General features: G+C 37.3%; 1 protein-coding gene across 4 annotated transcripts in view; it reads left to right on the forward strand.

The window, feature by feature from the left end:
• The window catches only part of ZNF654 (zinc finger protein 654), a 125,004-nt gene that overhangs the window by 81,580 nt on the left and 23,037 nt on the right, over positions 1-20,387 (forward strand). For 3 of the 4 annotated variants that reach the window (XM_036348110.1, XM_036348112.1, XM_036348113.1), the window contains 3 exons: positions 7,275-7,410; positions 9,915-10,117; positions 11,159-11,298. In XM_036348110.1, coding sequence (XP_036204003.1) covers positions 7,275-7,410; positions 9,915-10,117; positions 11,159-11,298 — 479 coding nt within the window. Of the gene's footprint in view, positions 1-7,274; positions 7,446-9,914; positions 10,118-11,158; positions 11,299-20,387 lie in introns of all 4 variants that reach the window. The other variant, XM_036348114.1, reaches the window with a different exon arrangement.

Below are 20,387 nucleotides of genomic sequence, written 5' to 3' on the forward strand. Positions count from 1 at the left end.
GTAAAAATATCTATGATGTTAACACCTTCAGCAAATTTGACATCTGAAGTTTTGAAGCTTGCTGTCAATACAACAAAATAGCATACATATCAAATCACACATATATCAACACTAGAGGCCCAGCGCACGAAATTCGTGCACTGGGGGAGGTGTCCCTCAGCCCAGCCTGCACCCTCTCCAATCTGGGACCCCTTGGGGGATGTCCGACTGTCAGTTTAGTGGGATCGGGCCTAAACCGGCAGTCGGACATCCCTCTGACAATCCAGGACTTCTGGCCCCCAACTGCCTGCCTGCTTTATTACCCCTAACCACTTCTGCCTGCCAGCCTGATCTCTCCCTAACCACTCCCCTGCCAGTCTGATCGACGCCTAACTGCTCCCCTGCTGGCCCAGTCGCCCCCAACTGCCCTCCCCTACAGGCCTGGTCCCCCCAACTGCAGTCCCCTGCAGGCCTGGTCCCCCCAACTGCAGTCCCCTGCTGGCCTGGTCTCCCCTAACTGTCCTCCTCTGCAGGCCTGTTTGCCCCCCAACTGCCCTCCCCTACAGGCCCAGTCGCCCCTAACTGTCCTCCTCTGCAGGCCTGTTTGCCCCCCAACTGCCGTCCCCTGCTGGCCTGATCGACCCACAATTGCCCTCCCATGCCGGCCATCTTGTGGTGACCATCATGTGACAACATGGGCACAGCCATCTTGTGAGAGGGTGTGACAGTCAATTTGCATATTACCTCTTTATTATATAGGATATGTGTAACTCCATCTATTGAAAAAAATCTGCGTTATTAACTGGTACACCCAGTAGCTGCAGCAATCCTGAGAAAGAACAAAGTTGGAGGATCACAATACCAGACATCAAGTTATATTACAAAGCCACAGTTCTCAAAACTGCCTGGTAGTGGCACAAGAACAGACATATAGACCAATGGGACAGAACAGAGAACCTAGAAATCAAACCAAGCCATTATGCTCTATTAATATTTGACAAAGGAGGCAAGAGCATATAATGGAGTGAAGACAGTTTCTTCAATAAATGGTGTTGGAAAAATTGGACAGATACATGCAAAAAAATGAAACTAGACCACCAACTTACACCATACACAAGAATAAACTCAAAATGGATAAAAGACTTAAATGTAAGTCTTGAAACCATAAAAGTCTTAGAAAAAAAAGAACATAGGCAGCAAAATCTCAGACATCTCTTGTAGCAATATGTTTATGGATATATCTTCTAGGGCAGTGGTCAGCAAACTGTGGCTTGGCAAACCGCGGCTCGCGAGCCACATGCAGCTCTTTGGCCCCTCGAGTGTGGCTCTGCCACAAAATACTGGCTCTTCCACAAAATACCGATGTCTGCGCATGGGCCACGAAGTTTCAGTCACACTGTACGTGCGCGCCTGCACATGGTATTTTGTGGAAGAGCCACACTCAAGGGGCCAAAGAGCCGCATGTGGCTCGTGAGCCACGGTTTGCCAACCATGGTTCTAGGGTAAAGGAAACTAAGGAGAAAATAAATAAAATAAAACTACATCAAAATAAAAAGATCTGCACAGCAAAAGAAACCAACAAAACAAAAAGGGAGCCCACTGTATGGAAAAACATATTTGGCAATGATATATTTGATAGAGGGTCAATATCTAAAACATATATAAGGAGCTCATATAACTTAACGAAAGGAAGGCAAACAATCTAATTAAAAAATGGGCAAAGGACCCAAATAGACACTTCTCCAAAGTGGACATACAGATGGCTAAGAGACATGAGAAAATGCTTAAAGTCATTGATCATCAGACAGATGCAAATTAAAACAACAATGAGGTATTACCTCACACTTGTTGGAATGGCTACCATCAACAAATCAACAAATGACAAGTGCTGGCGAGGATGTGGAGAAAAGGGAACCCTAGTCCAATGCTGGGAATGCAGACTAGTGCAGTCATTATGGAAAACAATATGGAGTTACCTCAAAAAATTTAAAATGGAACTTCCATTTGACCCAGTGATCCCACTTCTAGGAATATATACTAAGAAACATGAAACTTCAATCAGAAAGAATGTATGTACCCCTATATTCATAGCAGCACAATTTACAATAGCTAAGATCTGGAAACAACCCAAGTGCCCATCAGTAGACGAATGGATAAAAAAGTTATGGTACATTTACACCATAAATGTCATGTAATGTCTGACATGACATTAGGATCAACAGAATGGAGTACTCTGTAGCGGTAAAAACAAAGAATCTCTTACCCTTTGAGACAACATGGAGGGACCTGGAGTGTATCATGCTACATGAAATAAGTCAGAGAAAAACAAGTATCCCATGATCTCACTCATATGTGGAAACTGATGAACAAAATAGATTCAGAGACATGGAAAGATGGAACAGAATGCAGAATCTTGGAGGGAAGGCAGGGGAGGGTAGGTGGGTGGGAGGTAATCAACCAAAGACCTGTATGCATATATGCATAACCCATGGACACAGACACAAGGGTGGTAAAGGCCTGGGGGGCGGGGTAGGCCGCAATGGGGGTGGAGGTTCAAAGGGGGCAAAAAGTAGACACATGAAATACTTTCAACAATAAATATTTAAAATAAATACACGAACAAAGAAACAAACTTGAGACATTTAAGCTTCAGGAACCAAGTGCAAGCCTCCAAAAGATAGGGCTGTCAGCATCAATAAGTTCTATCTTTCTGGAAAGGTCAATGTACACGGATCAACAGTCTTCTAAAAGAGAGTACTACACAGTGTGCATTAATAGTTGTTCATACCAATCATAAAGATCTTACATTCTGAACATCCTGCAAAGTCTTGTATTATCAGGAGTAGGCATGTAATTGCCAAAAAAATCAATGATAGGATTAACAGTTTGAAACTATCTCCAAAAGCACATATGGATCAGTGAAGCATTCACTAATCACTGAAAGCTGGTTTTGTAGAGTGTCCTAATACATAACAACTAGAATTTTAGCATGGTTGTGCTTGGAATAGTTTATATTTCAACAGCTAAAATATTGGGTCATAGAAAATTTATCTTTAAAGAACTGTAGAGGGCAGTAATTCCAATCTAATTTTTAAATAATGATGAAACCAAGGACCAGAGAGATTCATTTGTTTACCTATTTATCAACATTTATTGGAGATTAAGTAACTTGCCCAATTGTAGCATAGCCAGTAGTCACTTGTCCTCTTGACTGACTCTGCCGCTCTTTCTGCTGAATCAGATTTTGTATTTATTTCTCTGTGTAGGAATCTTTGCTGAAATCTTGCATACACCTTAATTCTGCTTCAGGTTTGTCTTACAAGTTAGAACTATAACAATAGAACTTCTCTGTTGGCCATATGATTTCATTACTTATTTTAAAATGTTAATGGGTGCATGTGCTTTCATTAGAATAGCAACTACAAATTAATTTTGAAATTTGACTATGCTCTCAGTTGATGGTTTTACAATATTTATTGTCTTTTTCTACATGAACAACTGTTAATCTACTTTTGCCCACCTCTGTATTTAGGACAGTGCAGTGGTATTAATGACAATAGACAGATGACTTAGTAAAGGATTAGGTTAATATGCAGGTCTAAATCTTTAATTAAGTAAACGTTCTAAAACACACACCACAATATGTATGTATATTTTAAGAAAGATAAGTTGTGAATTCTGTAGTGATTTTGGTGCTTCCTTTTTCACTTTGAAGGCTTTTACTAGTAAACTGAATACCATCTAAAAAAGCCACCATAGTATTTAAGGAAGCAGGAGCCCAAACATACTTACAAACTTACTTGTTTTTTTTCATCCTGTGTCTTACTTACTTATTTAGATATTATGCAAGAATGATTCATTTTATATTTTTAAATTTATCTTTATTGTTGAAAGTATTATAGATGCCACCCCCCCCCCCCCCACTGACCCTTTCCACCCCACTTGTTCCCCACCCCTCTCTTTCCAGGCCTACCAGGCCTGTGTCTTTTTAATCCTTACCTGAGGAGGATATTTTTTCCATTGATTTTTTTTTTTAAGAGAGAGAGAGTGGAATGAAGAAGGAGAGACAGAGAAACACTGATGTGAGAGAGACACATCAATTGATTACCTCCTGCATGCACTCCCCTCCCCCCACCATGGCCAGGAGCCTGCCCCGAGGTACATGCCCTTGACTAGAATCGAACTCAGGGCCCTTCAGTCCGTGGGCCAACGCTCTATCCACTGAGCCAAACAGGCTAGGGCCAGGCCTGTGTCTTGAATAGAGCAGAATGTTTATTTAATCTTTATTGCCTATCCTGAGCTATTTCTCATAGAAGTGGTCTCCAAAATACAGTGTACTTGATTCAAGAAGTGCACACACAAAAAAAACTTGTATTTATAATTTTTATCTTAGGGAAATGAACATAAGCTAATTTGCTAATTTTTAATAGAAGAGTTGATGGAATGTAAGTATATAACTTATAGTATGAATATTTGTGAAAGTAGACACTAATTGTAGGAGGTGCAATAAAAAAGCGTGCCAAAATTGATTGTGGGATAAAGGTTGTTAGGTTTACAGATAGATCATCAGGGCTTTCCCCTAGAAATTTCGACTCAGTAGGTTTCAACTGGGGCCTGGAAATCTGTTACTTAACAAGACCTCCAAGTGTTTCTTATTTTCAGCCAAGTTTAGGAAATTAGCAGTAGACCTGCTTTCCCATATCTTGACTTTGGCCTAAGTGCAGTTCAAATATTAATGGCTGTATGATTGGTGCCTCACTTACCCTAATACAGCTAGAAAGATGGGTTGTCCAAGGGCTTAGCAGCTAAGCTACAGCTCACCTTATTTCTTGTGCTTTGATTGGACCAAAAGCCAGCTTGAATTTTAGAGGCACCAATATTGTGTCTAGTGTAATTTAGGATTTTGTTTACCTTGATGTTTGAAATTGATGACTGTTTTCAACCATGAAGCTGCTGCCACAGGTCATTACTATCTTCCATGTGTTAAAAAAAGCATGTATTTTTTTTTAATGCTCTAACATGCTGTCACATGGAAATCTAGAAATAAATTTTATGCTGAGGCAATTGGGTGTCCTAAAATAAAATATTTATTCAAAATGTTAAAAAAAATATAGAAGAAATAATAGCTAGCATTTATTAGATGTTTGCCATATACCAGGTATTATACCAAGCACTTTTCAATACAGTTTATTATTTAATCCTCACAACAATCCTACGAAGGAGGTGTTTTTACTATTCTTTTTGCAGAGGAGTTCATTGAAGTAACACAGAGAGGTTAAGGAAAAGTAACTTGCCCATTGTTTATAGGGATTTTGTTTGCTTGCTTGTTTGCTCATTTTAATTTGGGAATGTCCTAAATGACTTTTAGGTGAACTTATTTTCTTCGACTTCTTTGACTGAATGATTCTTTATCTTGAAATCTGATTTCTTCTATTGCCTCATTCTCATAAAACAAAACCTCTTATATATTTTAACAAGGAATATGAAGTAACATATAGATATACTTTGGAACATTCAAATGATGAAAGAATATGACAATTTAATAAAAGCAAAGTTTATTGTCACTTTGAGTATGTAGCTTAGTGATTTATCTGGGGATTGATATCTATGACTATACATAGAGGGGTGGGCAAAAGTAGATTTACAGTTGTAATACAAATAAGTAACACAATAATTAATAGAACAACAATAAAATCTGTGTTTCACATACTCAACAACTGTAAAGCTACTATTGCCCACCCCTGGATATTGTTTTATCCTGAAGCTTTGTTTTATAACTGTTACTAATTTTTTAATGTCTGGGGATTTTTTTTTTTTTTTTTTTTTTGAGAATGGAAAGAAATTCTGGCAGTTGTTTGTTTTAATTGATGCACAATTTATTAAAATTTTTAACATTGCCAGTTTTAACATCTAGTTTTTTCTTAAGCTCAATTTATGCATTTAAAAAATAAATTTATTTTTATTTATTTTTTTTACAGATACGTAGATTTTATTTTACAAAAGTGGGATAATTGGGAACACATATTTCTGCAACTTACTTTTCTCACCGTGGACATTTCTCAAGTCAGAAATACAATCTACCTCATTTTTTTTTTTTAATTTTGTTTTATTGCTTAAAGTATTACAAAGAGTATTACATATGTCTCCTTTTTTTCCCCCTTTATCTTCCCCTGGCCTCCCCTACTCCCCAGTGTTTTATTAACTCCACTAGGCTTCAGTTAATCTCTTTAAATTACCAAATTAAATACCCTGAAACATTTTAAAACACAACAATGGACAAAGTAAAATAAGTCAAAAAGCATAATCAAAAAAACAAAACAAAAAAAGAACGAAAAGCATAATCAAACAATTAAATATTGTAAATCTAAATCTAATAAATCAAATTTATAAATTCAGTAAACCAAGTTCTCCTAAATATTAAACATTGCTTACTAACTTGTTACGTAATTCATATTATAATCACAAATCTGAGATAATTCTCTAAAAACATTTCAAATATCTTAAAAAAAACACAACAGAATATGCATAAACAATTTATCAACTAATGCCCAACTTACCAATACATTTTTATCTTAAACCAAATGCAAAGTCTTCATACTAGCATTATAGGTCCAATTCATTCCTTAAGCCTGTCATTTTTCGTCCCAAGACTACAAATGTACTTGCACAACAAAGTAGAATAGAATTTTCATCTTTCAACCTTGTACCACAACTAGGATAATACATTTGGGATTGGGCAGGGCACCTATGTGTACTTGTCAACCAGAGTCTGCATTGGACCCTTCTACCCTTCTTATTGTCAGGCTTTTGCTTGCCCTTGTTAACAGAAACCTCGTGAGCCTCATGTAAATTTAAGTAAGCATTTAAGTTATACATTTTTGCAACCTGGTTCTTTTCCTAGAAATGATGCATCCTGTGTTTCCATTTGGTTTTTGCAACCTGGTGGTTTTCCTAGAAATGATGCATCCATTAAGTTTTTTTCTTACATTTTAGCAATGCGATTTTCTTCCTAGAAATAATTCATTCCTTAAGTTTTTTCCTTAGGTTACACTTCATCCCCATTATAATGGGATTTCCTAAGTCCAGTTATGTACAAACTGTGTAACCTTTGACATTAAAGTTAACTTGTGTACTAATGGGTTTTGACACCCTACATAGGTTACTTAACAACCCTTTCTCTTTTATAATTTAATAACTGCCTCATTGGCCATCAGTCATTTTATTCACAATAATGATCAAGTTTAATTTTTAACCCCTTTAAATTCATAAAGCGAAAAATGATTTTTCTCTCCTAGGAATGCCAGAATCACCTCCGCAGATATGGAAATGTGAATCTGGAACTGGTGACTCGAATCATTAGAGATGGTGGCCCATGGGAAGATCCAGTGTTGCAAGCTGTTCTTAAAGCCCAGCCAGCATCTCAAGAGATAGGTACTTCAGGAAACTCAAAATCAAAACCAACATTTATGAGAAGCAAACACAATTTCATTATCTCACTAGAGCTGTATTAGTGATTTTTCTTTATTTTATAATATTGAGTAAGAATTATGTATTTTTACATGAAATGTGTTTAATTTGTTGTACTAATGTGCCCTAAGAGTGATTTTTGACACTAGACTTGGATACATTTATTTCTAGTAATTTCCCATTCTAATGGGAATTAACATATTTACTGTCCAGATGTTACTTACAGAGAGTTCATTTGCTTTTGTCACTGCAGTTATAGTTTAAATATCTATTTAAGTTGCCAAACCCTTTTAAAACAAAACATCCTGCTTAAGAACTTGAGATCTCCCTTATACAGAAGCAGCTGTGAGAGCTATAACTCATCCAATTTTTATCACTATTACTGTATATCCCACACCTAGCCCAGTGCCTGGTAGAGAGTAGGTGCTTAATATATGTTGATTGAATGAATGACCACATGATGACTGTATAAGTGAATGCGTGACTAAATTTCAATTCCGAATACTGTAGAGCAGTATTTCCCACACTTCATCCATTAATAGAAGTTGAATTTTCCCTCATCCCTTTACCGCCTGCATACTTCTTTGGCATCACCTCCTCTTAAACCTAGATGTACAGTGGTTCCTGTGGGCCAGAATTTTCTTTTGAGGAAGGAGGCTCTGTCAACTGCTTCTTACATATTATTCCTAAGCCACAGCTGATCACCAAAGCTTAGAATATAGAGCTGAGTAGTAGTGAATAAACACAAAACTGTGAAAAACATTTGAATGTATGGAGAGCCTAAGGAGTACAATTTTAAGATTGCCAAAAGGAAAAGACAAGAACTCCTAGCTCTGGAACAATTCAGACCTTGGTCTGGTGAGAAAGACACTTCATACCACAGACTGTGCTCTGTGGGTTAGGATCTGTCCATTTGTCCCAGGTTAAGGGGTGAGGGTAGGGGTGGGTTGTGGGTAGAGTTGAGTGGAGAAGGAGCTGTGATTCTTGGGCTTAAGAGCAAGCCAACCAGATACAAGTGTGGAGGCTGATGGCAGAGATGTGAGAGAAGATGAAAGTAAGGCCAGAAGAAGTAGCACAAAGCAGTGGGATGAGATGGGAGATAAGACAAAATAGGAGGAAAGGGCTGAAATATATATGTGGCAGTGTTATATACCCAAGGGATACAAATGAGACGAACTTGGTATGAGGGTCTGGAGAAGGAATAAAAGAACGGAAGCAGCTGGAACTGAGGAGGAAGAGTTGGATGGCTGAGGAAAGGTAGAGTCAAATACAGGTAAGGCAAAGGTGACTAGCTGAAGGAAACTATGAGGAGACTAGGGAATGAGGCAAGAGCAGGGTAGGAGATAGACAAGACAGAGCTTCCAAAGGAGTGAAAAGTTAGGGCTTTTAGGAGAGCTTTTAGGCTTCTCTGAGTAGGAGCAAGAACAAACATGAGTTGCTTTGAAGTCTGATGGCCTTAATATATGTATATATAGTTCTTCACACATAGTCCTTTAATACTTACAGTGACATACCTCACTCAGGGTAAAGCTGCTCTAGAGCCTCATTAATATGAATGACTCTTCTCTGGTTGGTGATCATTAGGGTAAAAACTAGTGTGAGGTTTATCTTTGCATTAAGTGAACAGATGAGTATCTGTTGATCATATGTTGGAAACAGAACTGCAAGGCAAATGTTGGCACCCGAATAAAACATCACTCATAAGTATTTTAGAAGCTAATGATTAAACACATAACTAATTAAAATACTTGGGGTCCAATAGGATATATGTGTTCTAGTTCCTGCTTTGCCACTTAACTTTTGTCTTTGGGCAAGTCATTTGACCTCTCTGAGACTCAGTTTTGTGATCTGTAAAACAAATACTATGATAACTACCATAAGGATGTTTTTAGGTCTAAATAAACTTAGTAGATAAAGGTGTTTGCATACTTTTTAATTGTGTAAAACCAAGTATTTGTTAGTAATTATTCTTAGTGATACATGAGCACATATTAATAAGCATTCCTTTTGGCTTAATCTTTTGTTGACAAGTAATAAAATGTATTTCTTTCATGATTTAACTTTTTCATTAATTCAGATTTATTTCTCTATAATTAATCAGTAATGAAAATATTGAGCACTAAGATCAGAGTACATAATCTTAGACTAGAAATTACATACCCCATGTTATTTGAAACATTTTAACATATTAGTGAACTGAAAAATAAATATTTCAGGTTTTTTACTTTTTAGACTGAGAAGAAATCAACAGGTATTTCTTGAGCACTGTTTTGTTGTCACTTTTATTTCCGTTTTTCCAATATATCTTTTTTCACAAATAAACTCTTACTAAGAAAATGCTATTTAATTAAATAACTAGTTAATCTAATTAAATGCCACATGTTAGTGATAAAGTTTCAAGCAATAATCAAGAGTTTGAGAGAATCCTTTCTTGAGAGTAATACGAGTCTGTTCTCTATTTAATACAGTGAACAAATACTTAAGTTCGGAAAATCCACTATTCTTTGAACTACGTGCCAGATACCTAATTGCTTGTGAACGCATACCCGAAGCAATGGCTCTTATTAAATCTTGTATAAATCACCCAGAAATCAGCAAAGACTTGTATTTCCATCAAGCACTCTTCACATGTCTATTTATGTCACCTGTAGAAGAACAGCTATTCCGGGAGGTATTGTTTAAGATTTTGTTTGTTTGTCTATCATCATTTTAACCTTATAATAAAAAACAGGGAAAAATATAGCCGAATCTTGTTAAATTCCTTTTTATAGTAATACCAAAGGTTTTCAGATTAAATTATTTTGATGTGTTCTCTTTAACACCATTCTTTAAGCTCATGTTAAATTAGACCAGTGGTTGGCAAACTGGCTCGCGAGCCACATGCGGCTCTTTGGCCCCTTGAGTGTGGCTCTTCCACAAAATACCACGTGTGGGTGCGCACGTACAGTGCAATTGAAACTTCATGGCCCATGCCCAGAAGTTGGTATTTTGTGGAAGAGCCACACACAAGGGGCCAAAGAGCCACATGTGGCTCGCGAGCCACAGTTCGCCGACTACTGAAAAATCTGATATTAACAAATGATGAAATTAACAAAACATTAATAAGCTTCATTTTATTCATTTTAATCCTCACCCGGGGATACATTTATTGATTTTTAGAGAGAAAGGAAGGGGGAGAGAAAGAAACACTGATGTGAGTGAAAAATATGGGTCAGTTGCCTTCCAACCAGGGATCGAAACTACAACCTAGGTATGTGCCCTGACCAGGAATTGAACCCACAACCTTTTGGTGTATACGTCAACCAACTCAGCCACCTAGCCAGGACAGCGATAAGCATTATTTATGTTGAGTTTCTGGTGTGACAGAGGTCAAATAAAAACTGAGAACCATTATGATTTTGCCTTTTAAATAAAATATTTAAAAATTAAAATTTTCATGTTTGTTATTTTTTTTTCAAGATGAAAGAATCTTTTCCTAATATGGATCCTACCTACCTATAAGTTATAAACATTAATGAGATTAAAAGTAACTGTAAACTATAGGTGCTATATAGAAAAATATGAAGCTATGAAAAATTTTCTGTACAATTCATCATTGTCTTTGTAGAAGAAAACTAAACATCTAATTTCTTCTGAATGTTTAAACACTTATTGCAACTAGCTTTTAGATATTTTTTAATGACATGAACTAATTTTTCTTTTCCTCTTATAGCATTTATTGAAAACTGATTGTAAGAGTGGAATTGATATCATCTGTAACACTGAAAAAGAAGGCAAGACTATGTTAGCCTTGCAACTCTGTGAATCTTTTCTTATTTCACAGCTCCAGAATGGGGATATGTATTGTATCTGGTAAGTGTTCCTAATATAGAAATTAAAGTAAGACGGGGAACAGAAAAATTGGTTAGCAGAGTTTGGACTTTATATTTTTTTAAAAAGTTATGTGAAAATGTTAAGCAAGAAGCAATAATGCCTAAATATTAAAAAAGAAAATGATCAGGTACTAGTAATTGATATTGTAAATGTTTAAGGTATGTGTTATAATGAAACAATCATGTTTTAAATTAAATTTGGAGTGTTAGCTTGTTTGTTTTTTAATTTAAGACAGTTTTTTAGAGCAGTTTTAATTAACAGCAAAACTGAAAGGGAGGTACAGACATTTTCCATATACCCCCTGCTCCCACACATATATATCAATATCACTCACCAGAATGGTACATTTTTTATCAAGGATGAATCTCCACTGATTCATTATAATCACCCAAAGTTGACAGTTCACTCTCGGTGTTATATATTCTACGGGTTAAACAAACATATAATTACATATCTATCATTGTAGTATCATACAGAGTATTTTCACTGCCCTAAAAATCTTCTGAGCTCTAACTCATCTCTCTCTGATCCCCACCTTTGGAAAGCACTGATCTTTTTACTGTCTTCATAGTTTTGCCTTTTCAGAGTATCAGCTAGTTGGGATCATACATGTAGTCTTCTCAGAATGGCTTTTACGTTAGTACTATACATTTACGGTTCCTCCATGTCTTTTCATAGTTTGATAGCTCATTAGTGCGAAATAATATTCCCTTGTCTGATGTACCACAGTTTATTTATCTATTCACATACTGAAGGACATCTTGGTTGTTTCCAAGTTTTGTCAGTTATGAATAAAGCTGCTATAAACGATCTGTGTGCAGGTTTTTTTGTGTGGACATGTTTGCAACTCCTTTGGGTAAAAATACCAAGGAGCACTATTGCTGGAACATATAATAAGAGTATGTTTAGTTTTATAAGATACAGCCAAACTGTCTTCCAAAATGGCTGTACCATTTCTTATTCCCACCAGCAATTTATGAAAATTCCTGTTGCTCATCTTCACCAGTATTTGTGGTCAGGGTTCCAGATTTTGGCCCTGCTAATAGGTGTACAGTAGCATCTCATTGTTGTTTCAATTTGCATTTCCCTGATGTCATATGATGTGGAGCATCTTTTTATAATCTTTCTTGCCATCTGTATATCTTCTTTGGTGAGGTGTCTGTCCATTAAGATTTTTGGCCCATTTTTTCAGTCGAGTTGCTTGTTTTCTTATTGTTGAGTTTTAAGAGTTCTTTGTATATTGTGGATAATAGTCATTTATCAGTTGTCTTTTATAAATGTTTTCTCCCAGTCTGTGTCTTGTCTTTTAATTTTTTTTTATATTGTCTTTTACAGAGAAGAGGTTTTTAATTTTAATGAAATTTTATTTCTTTCATGAATCATGTTATTGGTGTTTTGTCCAAAATGGTATCACCATACCCAAGTCATCTAAGTATTATCCTATCTTAATTTCTAGAAGTATTATAATTTTGCATTTTATGTTTAGGTCTATGGTCCATTTTGAGTTATTATTCATGAAAGTTATAAGGTCTGTGTCTAGATTCATTATTTTTCATGTGGATGTCCAGTTCTAGCATCATCTGTTGAAGAGACTACCTTTGCTCCATTCTATTGCCTTTGTTCCTTTGTTTAAGATCAATTGACTATATTTATGTGGGTCTATGTCAGGGCTCTGTATTCTGTTCCATTGATCTATTTATTCTTTCACAATACAACAGTGTCCTCATTACTTTAGCTTTATAGTAAAACTTGAAGATAGATAGATTAATCCTCCAACTTTGCTATTCTTCAATTTTATTTTGGCTATTCTGGATCTTTTGCTTCTCCATATAAACTTTAGAATCAGTTTGTCAATATCCATAAAATGACCTGCTGGGATTTTGATCAAGATTGCATTAAATCTAGAGATCAAGTTGGGAAGAAACAACATTTTGATAATATTGTGTCTTTTTTTTTTTTTTAATTAAATCTTTATTGTTCAGATTATTACATTTGTTCCTCTTTTCCCCCCCATAACTCCCCTCCTCCCAGTTCCCACCCCACCCTCAGCCCTCACTCCCCACCCACTGTCCTCATCCATAGGTGCACGATTTTTGTCCAGTCTCTTCCCGCATCTCCCACACCCCTTTCCTCCCCCCAAGAATAGTCAGTCCATTCCCTTTCTATGTCCCTGATTCTATTATAATCACCAGTTCATTCTGTCCATCAGATTATTTATTCACTTGATTCTTAGATTCACTTGTTGATAGATGCGTATTTGTTGTTCATAATTTGTATCTTTACCTTTTTCTTCCTCTTCCTCTTCTTAAAGGATACCTTTCAGCATTTCATATAATCCTGGTTTGGTGGTGATGAACTCCTTTAGCTTTTCCTTATCTGTGAAGCTCTTTATCTGACCTTCAATTCTGAATGATAGCTTTGCTGGATAAAGTAATCTTGGTTGTAGGTTCTTGGCATTCATCACTTTGAATATTTCTTGCCACTCCCTTCTGGCCTGCAAAGTTTCTGTTGAGAAATCAGCTGACAGTCGTATGGGTATTCCCTTGTAGGTAACTGAGTTTCTTTCTCTTGCTGCTTTTAAGATTCTCTCTTTGTCTTTTGGTCTTGGCATTTTAATTATGATGTGTCTTGGTGTGGTCCTCTTTGGATTCCTTTTGTTTGGGGTTCTCTGTGCTTCTTGGACCTGTAAGTCTATTTCTTTCACCAGGTGGGGGAAGTTTTCTGTCATTATTTCTTCAAATAGGTTTTCAATATCTTGCTCTCTCATCTTCTGGCACCCCTATAATTCTGATGTTGGTACGCTTGAAGCTGTCCCAGAGGCTCCTTACACTATCTTCGTATTTTCGGATTCCTTTTTCATTTTGCTTTTCCGGTTGGGTGTTTTTTGCTTCTTCACATTTCAATTCTTTGACTTGATTCTTGCGCTCCTCTGTTCTGCTGTTGGGTGTCTGTATAATATTTTTTATTTCAGTCAGTGTATGCTTAATTTCTAGTTGGTTCTTTATCACAACATTGAGGGTCTCATTAGATTTCTTGAGGATCTCACTACATTTATCGGCAGTTTGTTGTTGTTTTTTTAATTGCTTAAAGTATTACAAAGGGTATTACATATGAGTCCATTTTATCCCCCCGCCCTAGACAGTCCCCTAGCCTCCCCTATCCCCCAGTGTCTTATGTCCATTGGTTATGCTTATATGCATGCATACAAGTCCTTTAGTTGATCTCTTACCCCCTTACCTCCTGCCCCCCAACCCTCCCCGGCCTTCCCGCTGCAGGTTGACAATCTGTTTGAGGCAGCTCTGCCTCTGTATCTATTATTGTTCAAAAGTTTATAATGGTCTCTATTATCCATGAATGAGTGAGATCATGTGGTATTTTTCCTTTATTGACTGGCTTATTTCACTTAGCATAATGCTCTCCAGTTCCATCCATGACGTTGCAAATGGTAAGAGTTCTTTCCTTTTTAGAGCAGCATAGTATTCCATCGTGTAGATGTACCACAGTTTTCTAATCCATTCATCTACTGACAGGCACTTAGGCTGTTTCCAGATCTTAGCTATGGTGAATTGTGCTGCTATGAACATAGGGGTGCATATATCCTTTCTGATTGGTGTTTCTGGTTTCTTGGGATATATTCCTAGAAGTAGGATCACAGGGTCAAATGGGAGTTCCATTTTCAGTTTTTTAAGGAAACTCCATACTGTCTTCCATAGTGGCTGCACCAGTCTGCATTTCCACCAGCAGTGCACAAGTGTTCCTTTTTCTCCACATCCTCTCCAGCACTTGTCGTTTGTTGATTTGTTTAGAAAATTATTGAAAGACCTTAAAAGTGTGGTTTTGCGCTCTATATCTTCCATTTCTTACATCTGCGTCCTGTTTCTTTGTCTCCGCATTTTTTATGCTTTCTTGGTGCAACCCCTAGTGGTCTTTATGCGCAGTCTTGTTGTAGTTAAGCCTAGATTGTTGTAGGTATCACTGGCGGGGATTTGACCTCCAGGCCAACTGGCTGTGAGAATCGGCTGTGTCTGCAGTGAGAGAACTTCTGTCCTCTAGGGAGGTGCTAATCTAGCCTTTGCCTGAGGCTATCCAGCAAATGCCTCTGTGCAGGGCTTGGGCGGGGCGGGTCTCAACAGGGTGGGCTGGAGCGAGCAGTTATGGCTGCTCTCAGTCCTGTCCCCAGGGGCTCTGCCTCTCAGAGTCCCACAACCGCTGCAAACCTCGGAGAAAAAGCTGCCTTCGAGTTCCGACCGAAGCCAGACAGTCCCGCTTCGCCCGTTTGAGTCTGGGTCCTAAAGGCGTGCCCGGATCTGGAGCTCAGAGTCTGCGACTTCCTCCCGATTGAAAACGCCACTCCCTGGCAGACAGCACCCCACCGATTTTCACAGCTAGATGGTATGTGGGTACCCTCCTCAGTTTGGTGTTCTCTGCTGGGGAGCCCAGCTTTGGGATTAGATCCCAGAGGCACTCCTCACCCCCCCACCCCCACCCCAGCCCCCAGCTGAAATATCTCTTTGGGACTTCAGTTGCCATCCGCCCCTCCTACCAATCTCTATGCAGTCTCCTCCTTCGGTCCTTGGGTAACAGGGTGAGTTTTCCGTTGATTATTCAGGAAGCCTTTCTATATTTCAGTTGTAATTCCAGCTTATTCTTGGGAGCATGTTTATCTACACCTACATTCTTGCTGGTTCAGCTCTTCTTCTCAATATTGTGTCTTTCTATCCTGGAAATATCTCTCCTTTTATTTAGTTGATTAAATTCACCTGAGTTGTGTAGTTTTCCTCACAAATTTTGTGCCTATTTGTTTAATTTTTAACTAAGTATTTTGTTTCTTAGGTACTAATGTAAATGGTATTGTGTATTAGTTTCAAAAAAACATTTTAAGAATTACTTAAAAGTTATTAGTAGGATATGTAACTTAGAACGTATTATGAGTGTTTTTAGGACCTACTCTTAGAGTAGTGTTAGGTGAAACCATGAATAATTATTATAAAAGATTCTAATAACTTCTGTCCCGCTCCCTCAACACACATACACACAAACTTTAACACTTTGACATTTCATTAATTTTGAAGGAAAAACTAGATTTCATTTGCTGAATATAATAATCTGAAATGATATGGGCTATAAACATTTTTTATCAATGCTTTTGAATTTTAAATATTTAAAACAATAGCTCAAAGGGGGATTTAAGCTAAACTCATTTAATATTCTTGTTTTACAGATTAAAATCTTCAGAATAAGAGATAAATAGGTCATTAGTAACAGAACTGTGTCTAAAAACTAGTGGATTATCTTCTAGGAGAGAATACTTTAGTTAGATTATGTAAGTTTTTATTCAAAAGTTTTCCTGGTAAGTTGGAATTTCAAATACACTTAAGTATCATTTCTTGATAAGTAGTATTCCAAAACAGAATATAGTCATGACTATTATAGTAGACTAGAGGCCTGTTGCACGAAAAGATTCATGCAATAGGCCTTCCCTTCCCCTGGCTGCCAGCACCAGTTTTCCCCCAGCACCCAGGACCCAGGCCTTGGCTCCGGCCGGAGCTGCCTTCAAAGCCTTCACTGCTCCGGCCAGAGCCACCTTCAGTCTTCGCTCCACAGCTTTGGGCCATATGCAAATTAACTGTCATCTTTGTTGGCGGTTAATTTGCATATTGTGCTGATTAGCCAATAGGAGGCGTAGCGAAGGTATGGTCAGTTACCCTGTTTGTCTATTATTAGATAGGATTAGAAGCCCGATGCACAAAATTCGTGCAAGGGGCTTGGCCCTTGCAGCTGCAGTGGCTTCCTTGGCCCTCACAGCCCCTGCTTCTTCCAGAAGATCATCCGGAAAGATGTCCAGAAGATCGTTGGGCTGTCCAGTCTTATTAATATATTATGTTTTTATTATTATAGATTGCTTCCTATGAGGATAGGCATGTTCTTTGCCCTTGGCTTTATTAAACTATCTAAACAGGATGTCTTCAGTCTTTTCATATTGTTAAGTAAATTGGAATTGTGTAAACAACAACAGAGAGGAAAACATTTTACTTATTTTCTTGGCTAACCAATTTCTACTCTTTAAGGAAGGAAATTAAAAATAGAACAGGACCTATCCTTCCCACTCCTGGCCGTTATCACCCTCCAAGAATAGAGCTGCGAAATGCAACTTCCAGCTGCCTAACTGGAAAGGAATCTTTAGCCTACTTCTTGGTCCTTTCTTCTGAGTAGGCTGAGTTCTCATAGTCTGCCCTCATTTCTTCTACCTCTCCTCTATTTTTTTTTTTTTATTGTCTGAAGTTTTACATATGTCTCCTTTTTTCCTCAATTGACCTTCCCCCCACACCCATGCCCCAACTGCCCCAGTGTCTGTGTCCATTGGTTATGCTAATATGCATGCACATAAGTCCTTTAGTTGCTTTCTAACTCCCCTCCCCTACCATTTGTCTCTAGATTGATCTATTCTTGTTCATCAAATTATGTTGATCATTATATCCCACATATGAGTGAGATCATGTGATATTTATCTTTCTCCAACTGTTTAATTTCACTTAGCATAATGCTCTCCAGTTCCATCCATGTTGTTGCAAATGGTAAAAGTTCCTTCTTTTTTATAGCGGCATAGTATTCCATTGTGTAAATGTACCACAGTTTTTTAATCCACTCATCTGCTGATGGGCACTTACGCTGCTTCCAAATCTTAGCTATTGTAAATTGTGCTATGAACATAGGGGTGCATGCATCCTTTCTGATTGGTGTTTCTGGTTTCTTGGGATATAGTCCTAGAACTGGGGTTATTTGGTCAAATGGGAGTTCCATTTTTAACTTTTTGAGGAAACGCCATACTGTCTTCCACAGTGGCTGCACCAGTCTGCATTCCCACCAGCAGTGCACGAGGGTTCCTTTTTCTCCACATCCTCGCCAGCACCAGTCGTTTGTTGATTTGTTGATAATAGCCATTCTGACAGCTGTGAGATGGTATCTGATTGTTGTTTTGATTTGCATCTCTTGGATGATTAGTGACTTTGAACATGTTTTCATATGTGTCTGGGCCTTCTATATGTCCTCTTTCAAAAAGGGTCTATTTAGATCCTTTGACCAATTTTTGATTGGATCAATTATTTTCCTTTTGTTAAGTTGTATGAGTTCTCTGTAAATGTTGGAAATTAAACTCTTATCTGAAATAACATTGGCAAATATGTTCTCCCGTCCAGTGGGCTTTCTTGTTGTTTTGTTGATGGTTTCTTTTGCTGTGCAGAAGCTTTTTATTTTGATGTAGTCCCATTTGTTTATTTTCTCCTTAGTTTCCATTGCCCTAGGAGCTTTGTCTATAAAAATATTGCTACAACATATGTCTGCTATTTTGCTGCCTATGGAGTCTTGTAGAATTTGTATGGTTTCCTATCTTACATTCAAGTCCTTTAGCCATTTTGAATTTATTTTTGTGTATGGTGTAAGTAGGTGGAATAGTTTCATTTTTGTGCATGTATCTGTCCAATTTTCCCAACACATTTATTAAAGAGACTGTTTTGACTCCATTGTATGTTCTTGCCTCCTTTGTCAAATATTGAGCATAATGGCTTGGGTCGATTTCTGGGTTCTCTGTTCTGTTCCATTGGTCTATATGTCTGTTCTTGTGTCAGTAACAGGCAATTTTGAGAACCATGGTTTGGTAATATAGCTTGATCCCTCCAACTTTGATCTTCTTTTTCTGGCTTGCTGCAGCTATTTGGGGTCTTTTTTTATCCCAGATGAATTTTTGGAGAGTTTGTTCTAGATCTTTGAAATATGCCATTGGTATATTAATGGGGATTGCATTGAATCTGTAGATTGCTTTTTGTAGTATGGACATTTTAATGATGTTGATTCTACCAATCCATGAACATACCATGTTTATGTCTTCCTCTGTCTCTTTTTTCAATATCCTGAAGTTTTCCGAGTACAGGTCTTTACATCCTTAGTTAAGTTTATTCCTAGGTATCTTAATTTTTTGGTGCAATGGTAAATGGGATTTTTTTTCTTTTCGTTTCTCTTTCTGTGAGTTCATTATTGGTGTATAAAAAGGCCATAAATTTCTGGGTGTTAATTTTGTATCCTGCTATATTGCCAAATTCATTTATTAAGTCTAGTAGTTTTTTGATGAAGTCTTTGGGGTTTTCTATGTATAGTATCATGTCATCTGTGAATAAGGACATTTTTCTTCTTCTTTTCCAATTTGGATGCCTTTTATTTCTTCTTCTTGTCTGATTGCTGTGGCTAGCACTTCCAGTGCTATATCGAACAGGAGTGGTGAAAGTGGGCATCCCTGTCTTATTCCTGTTCTTAGGGGAAATGTGTTTAGTTTTTGCCCTTGAGTATGATGTTGGCTGTAGGTTTGTCATATAAGGCTTTTATTATATTGAGGTATGATCCCTCTATTCCCACTTTGCTGAGAGTTTTTATCAAGAAAGGGTGTTGGATTTTGTAAAATGCTTTTTCTGTATTGATTGATATGATTATGTGATTTTTGTCTCTGAGTTTCTTTATGTGATGTATCATATTTATTGATTTGCGAATACTGTACCATCCTTGCATCCCCGGAATAAATCCCACTTGGTCATGGTGTATGATCTTTCTAATGTAATGCTGAATCCAATTTGCTAGAATTTTGTTGAGGATTTTAGCATTTTTATTCATCAAGGATATTGGCCTGTAGTTCTCTCTCTCTCTTTTTTTTTTTTTTTTTTTGTGGTGTCTTTAACTGGTTTTGTGATTAGGCTAATGCTGGCTTCATAGGAAGAGCTTGGAAGTGTGCCTTCCTCTTGAATTTTTTTGAATAGTCTGACAATAGGTTTTAGTTCTTTGAATGCTTGGTAGAACTCCCCTGTAAAGCTGTCCGCACCAGGGCTTTTGTTTGCTGAAAGATTTTTTTATCGCTGCTTCAATTTCTTTCATAGTTATCAGCCTATTCAGGTTTTTTGTTTCTTCCTGATTGAGTTTTGGGAGCTTGTACTTTTCTAAGAATATGTCCATCTCATCTAGGTTGTCCATTTTGTTGGAATAGAGTTGTTCAAAGTATTTTTTCATAACCGTTTGTATTTCTGTGG

This window comes from Myotis myotis, unplaced genomic scaffold, assembly GCF_014108235.1.
Source record: "Myotis myotis isolate mMyoMyo1 unplaced genomic scaffold, mMyoMyo1.p scaffold_m19_p_2, whole genome shotgun sequence".
Taxonomy (NCBI): Eukaryota; Metazoa; Chordata; class Mammalia; order Chiroptera; family Vespertilionidae; genus Myotis; species Myotis myotis.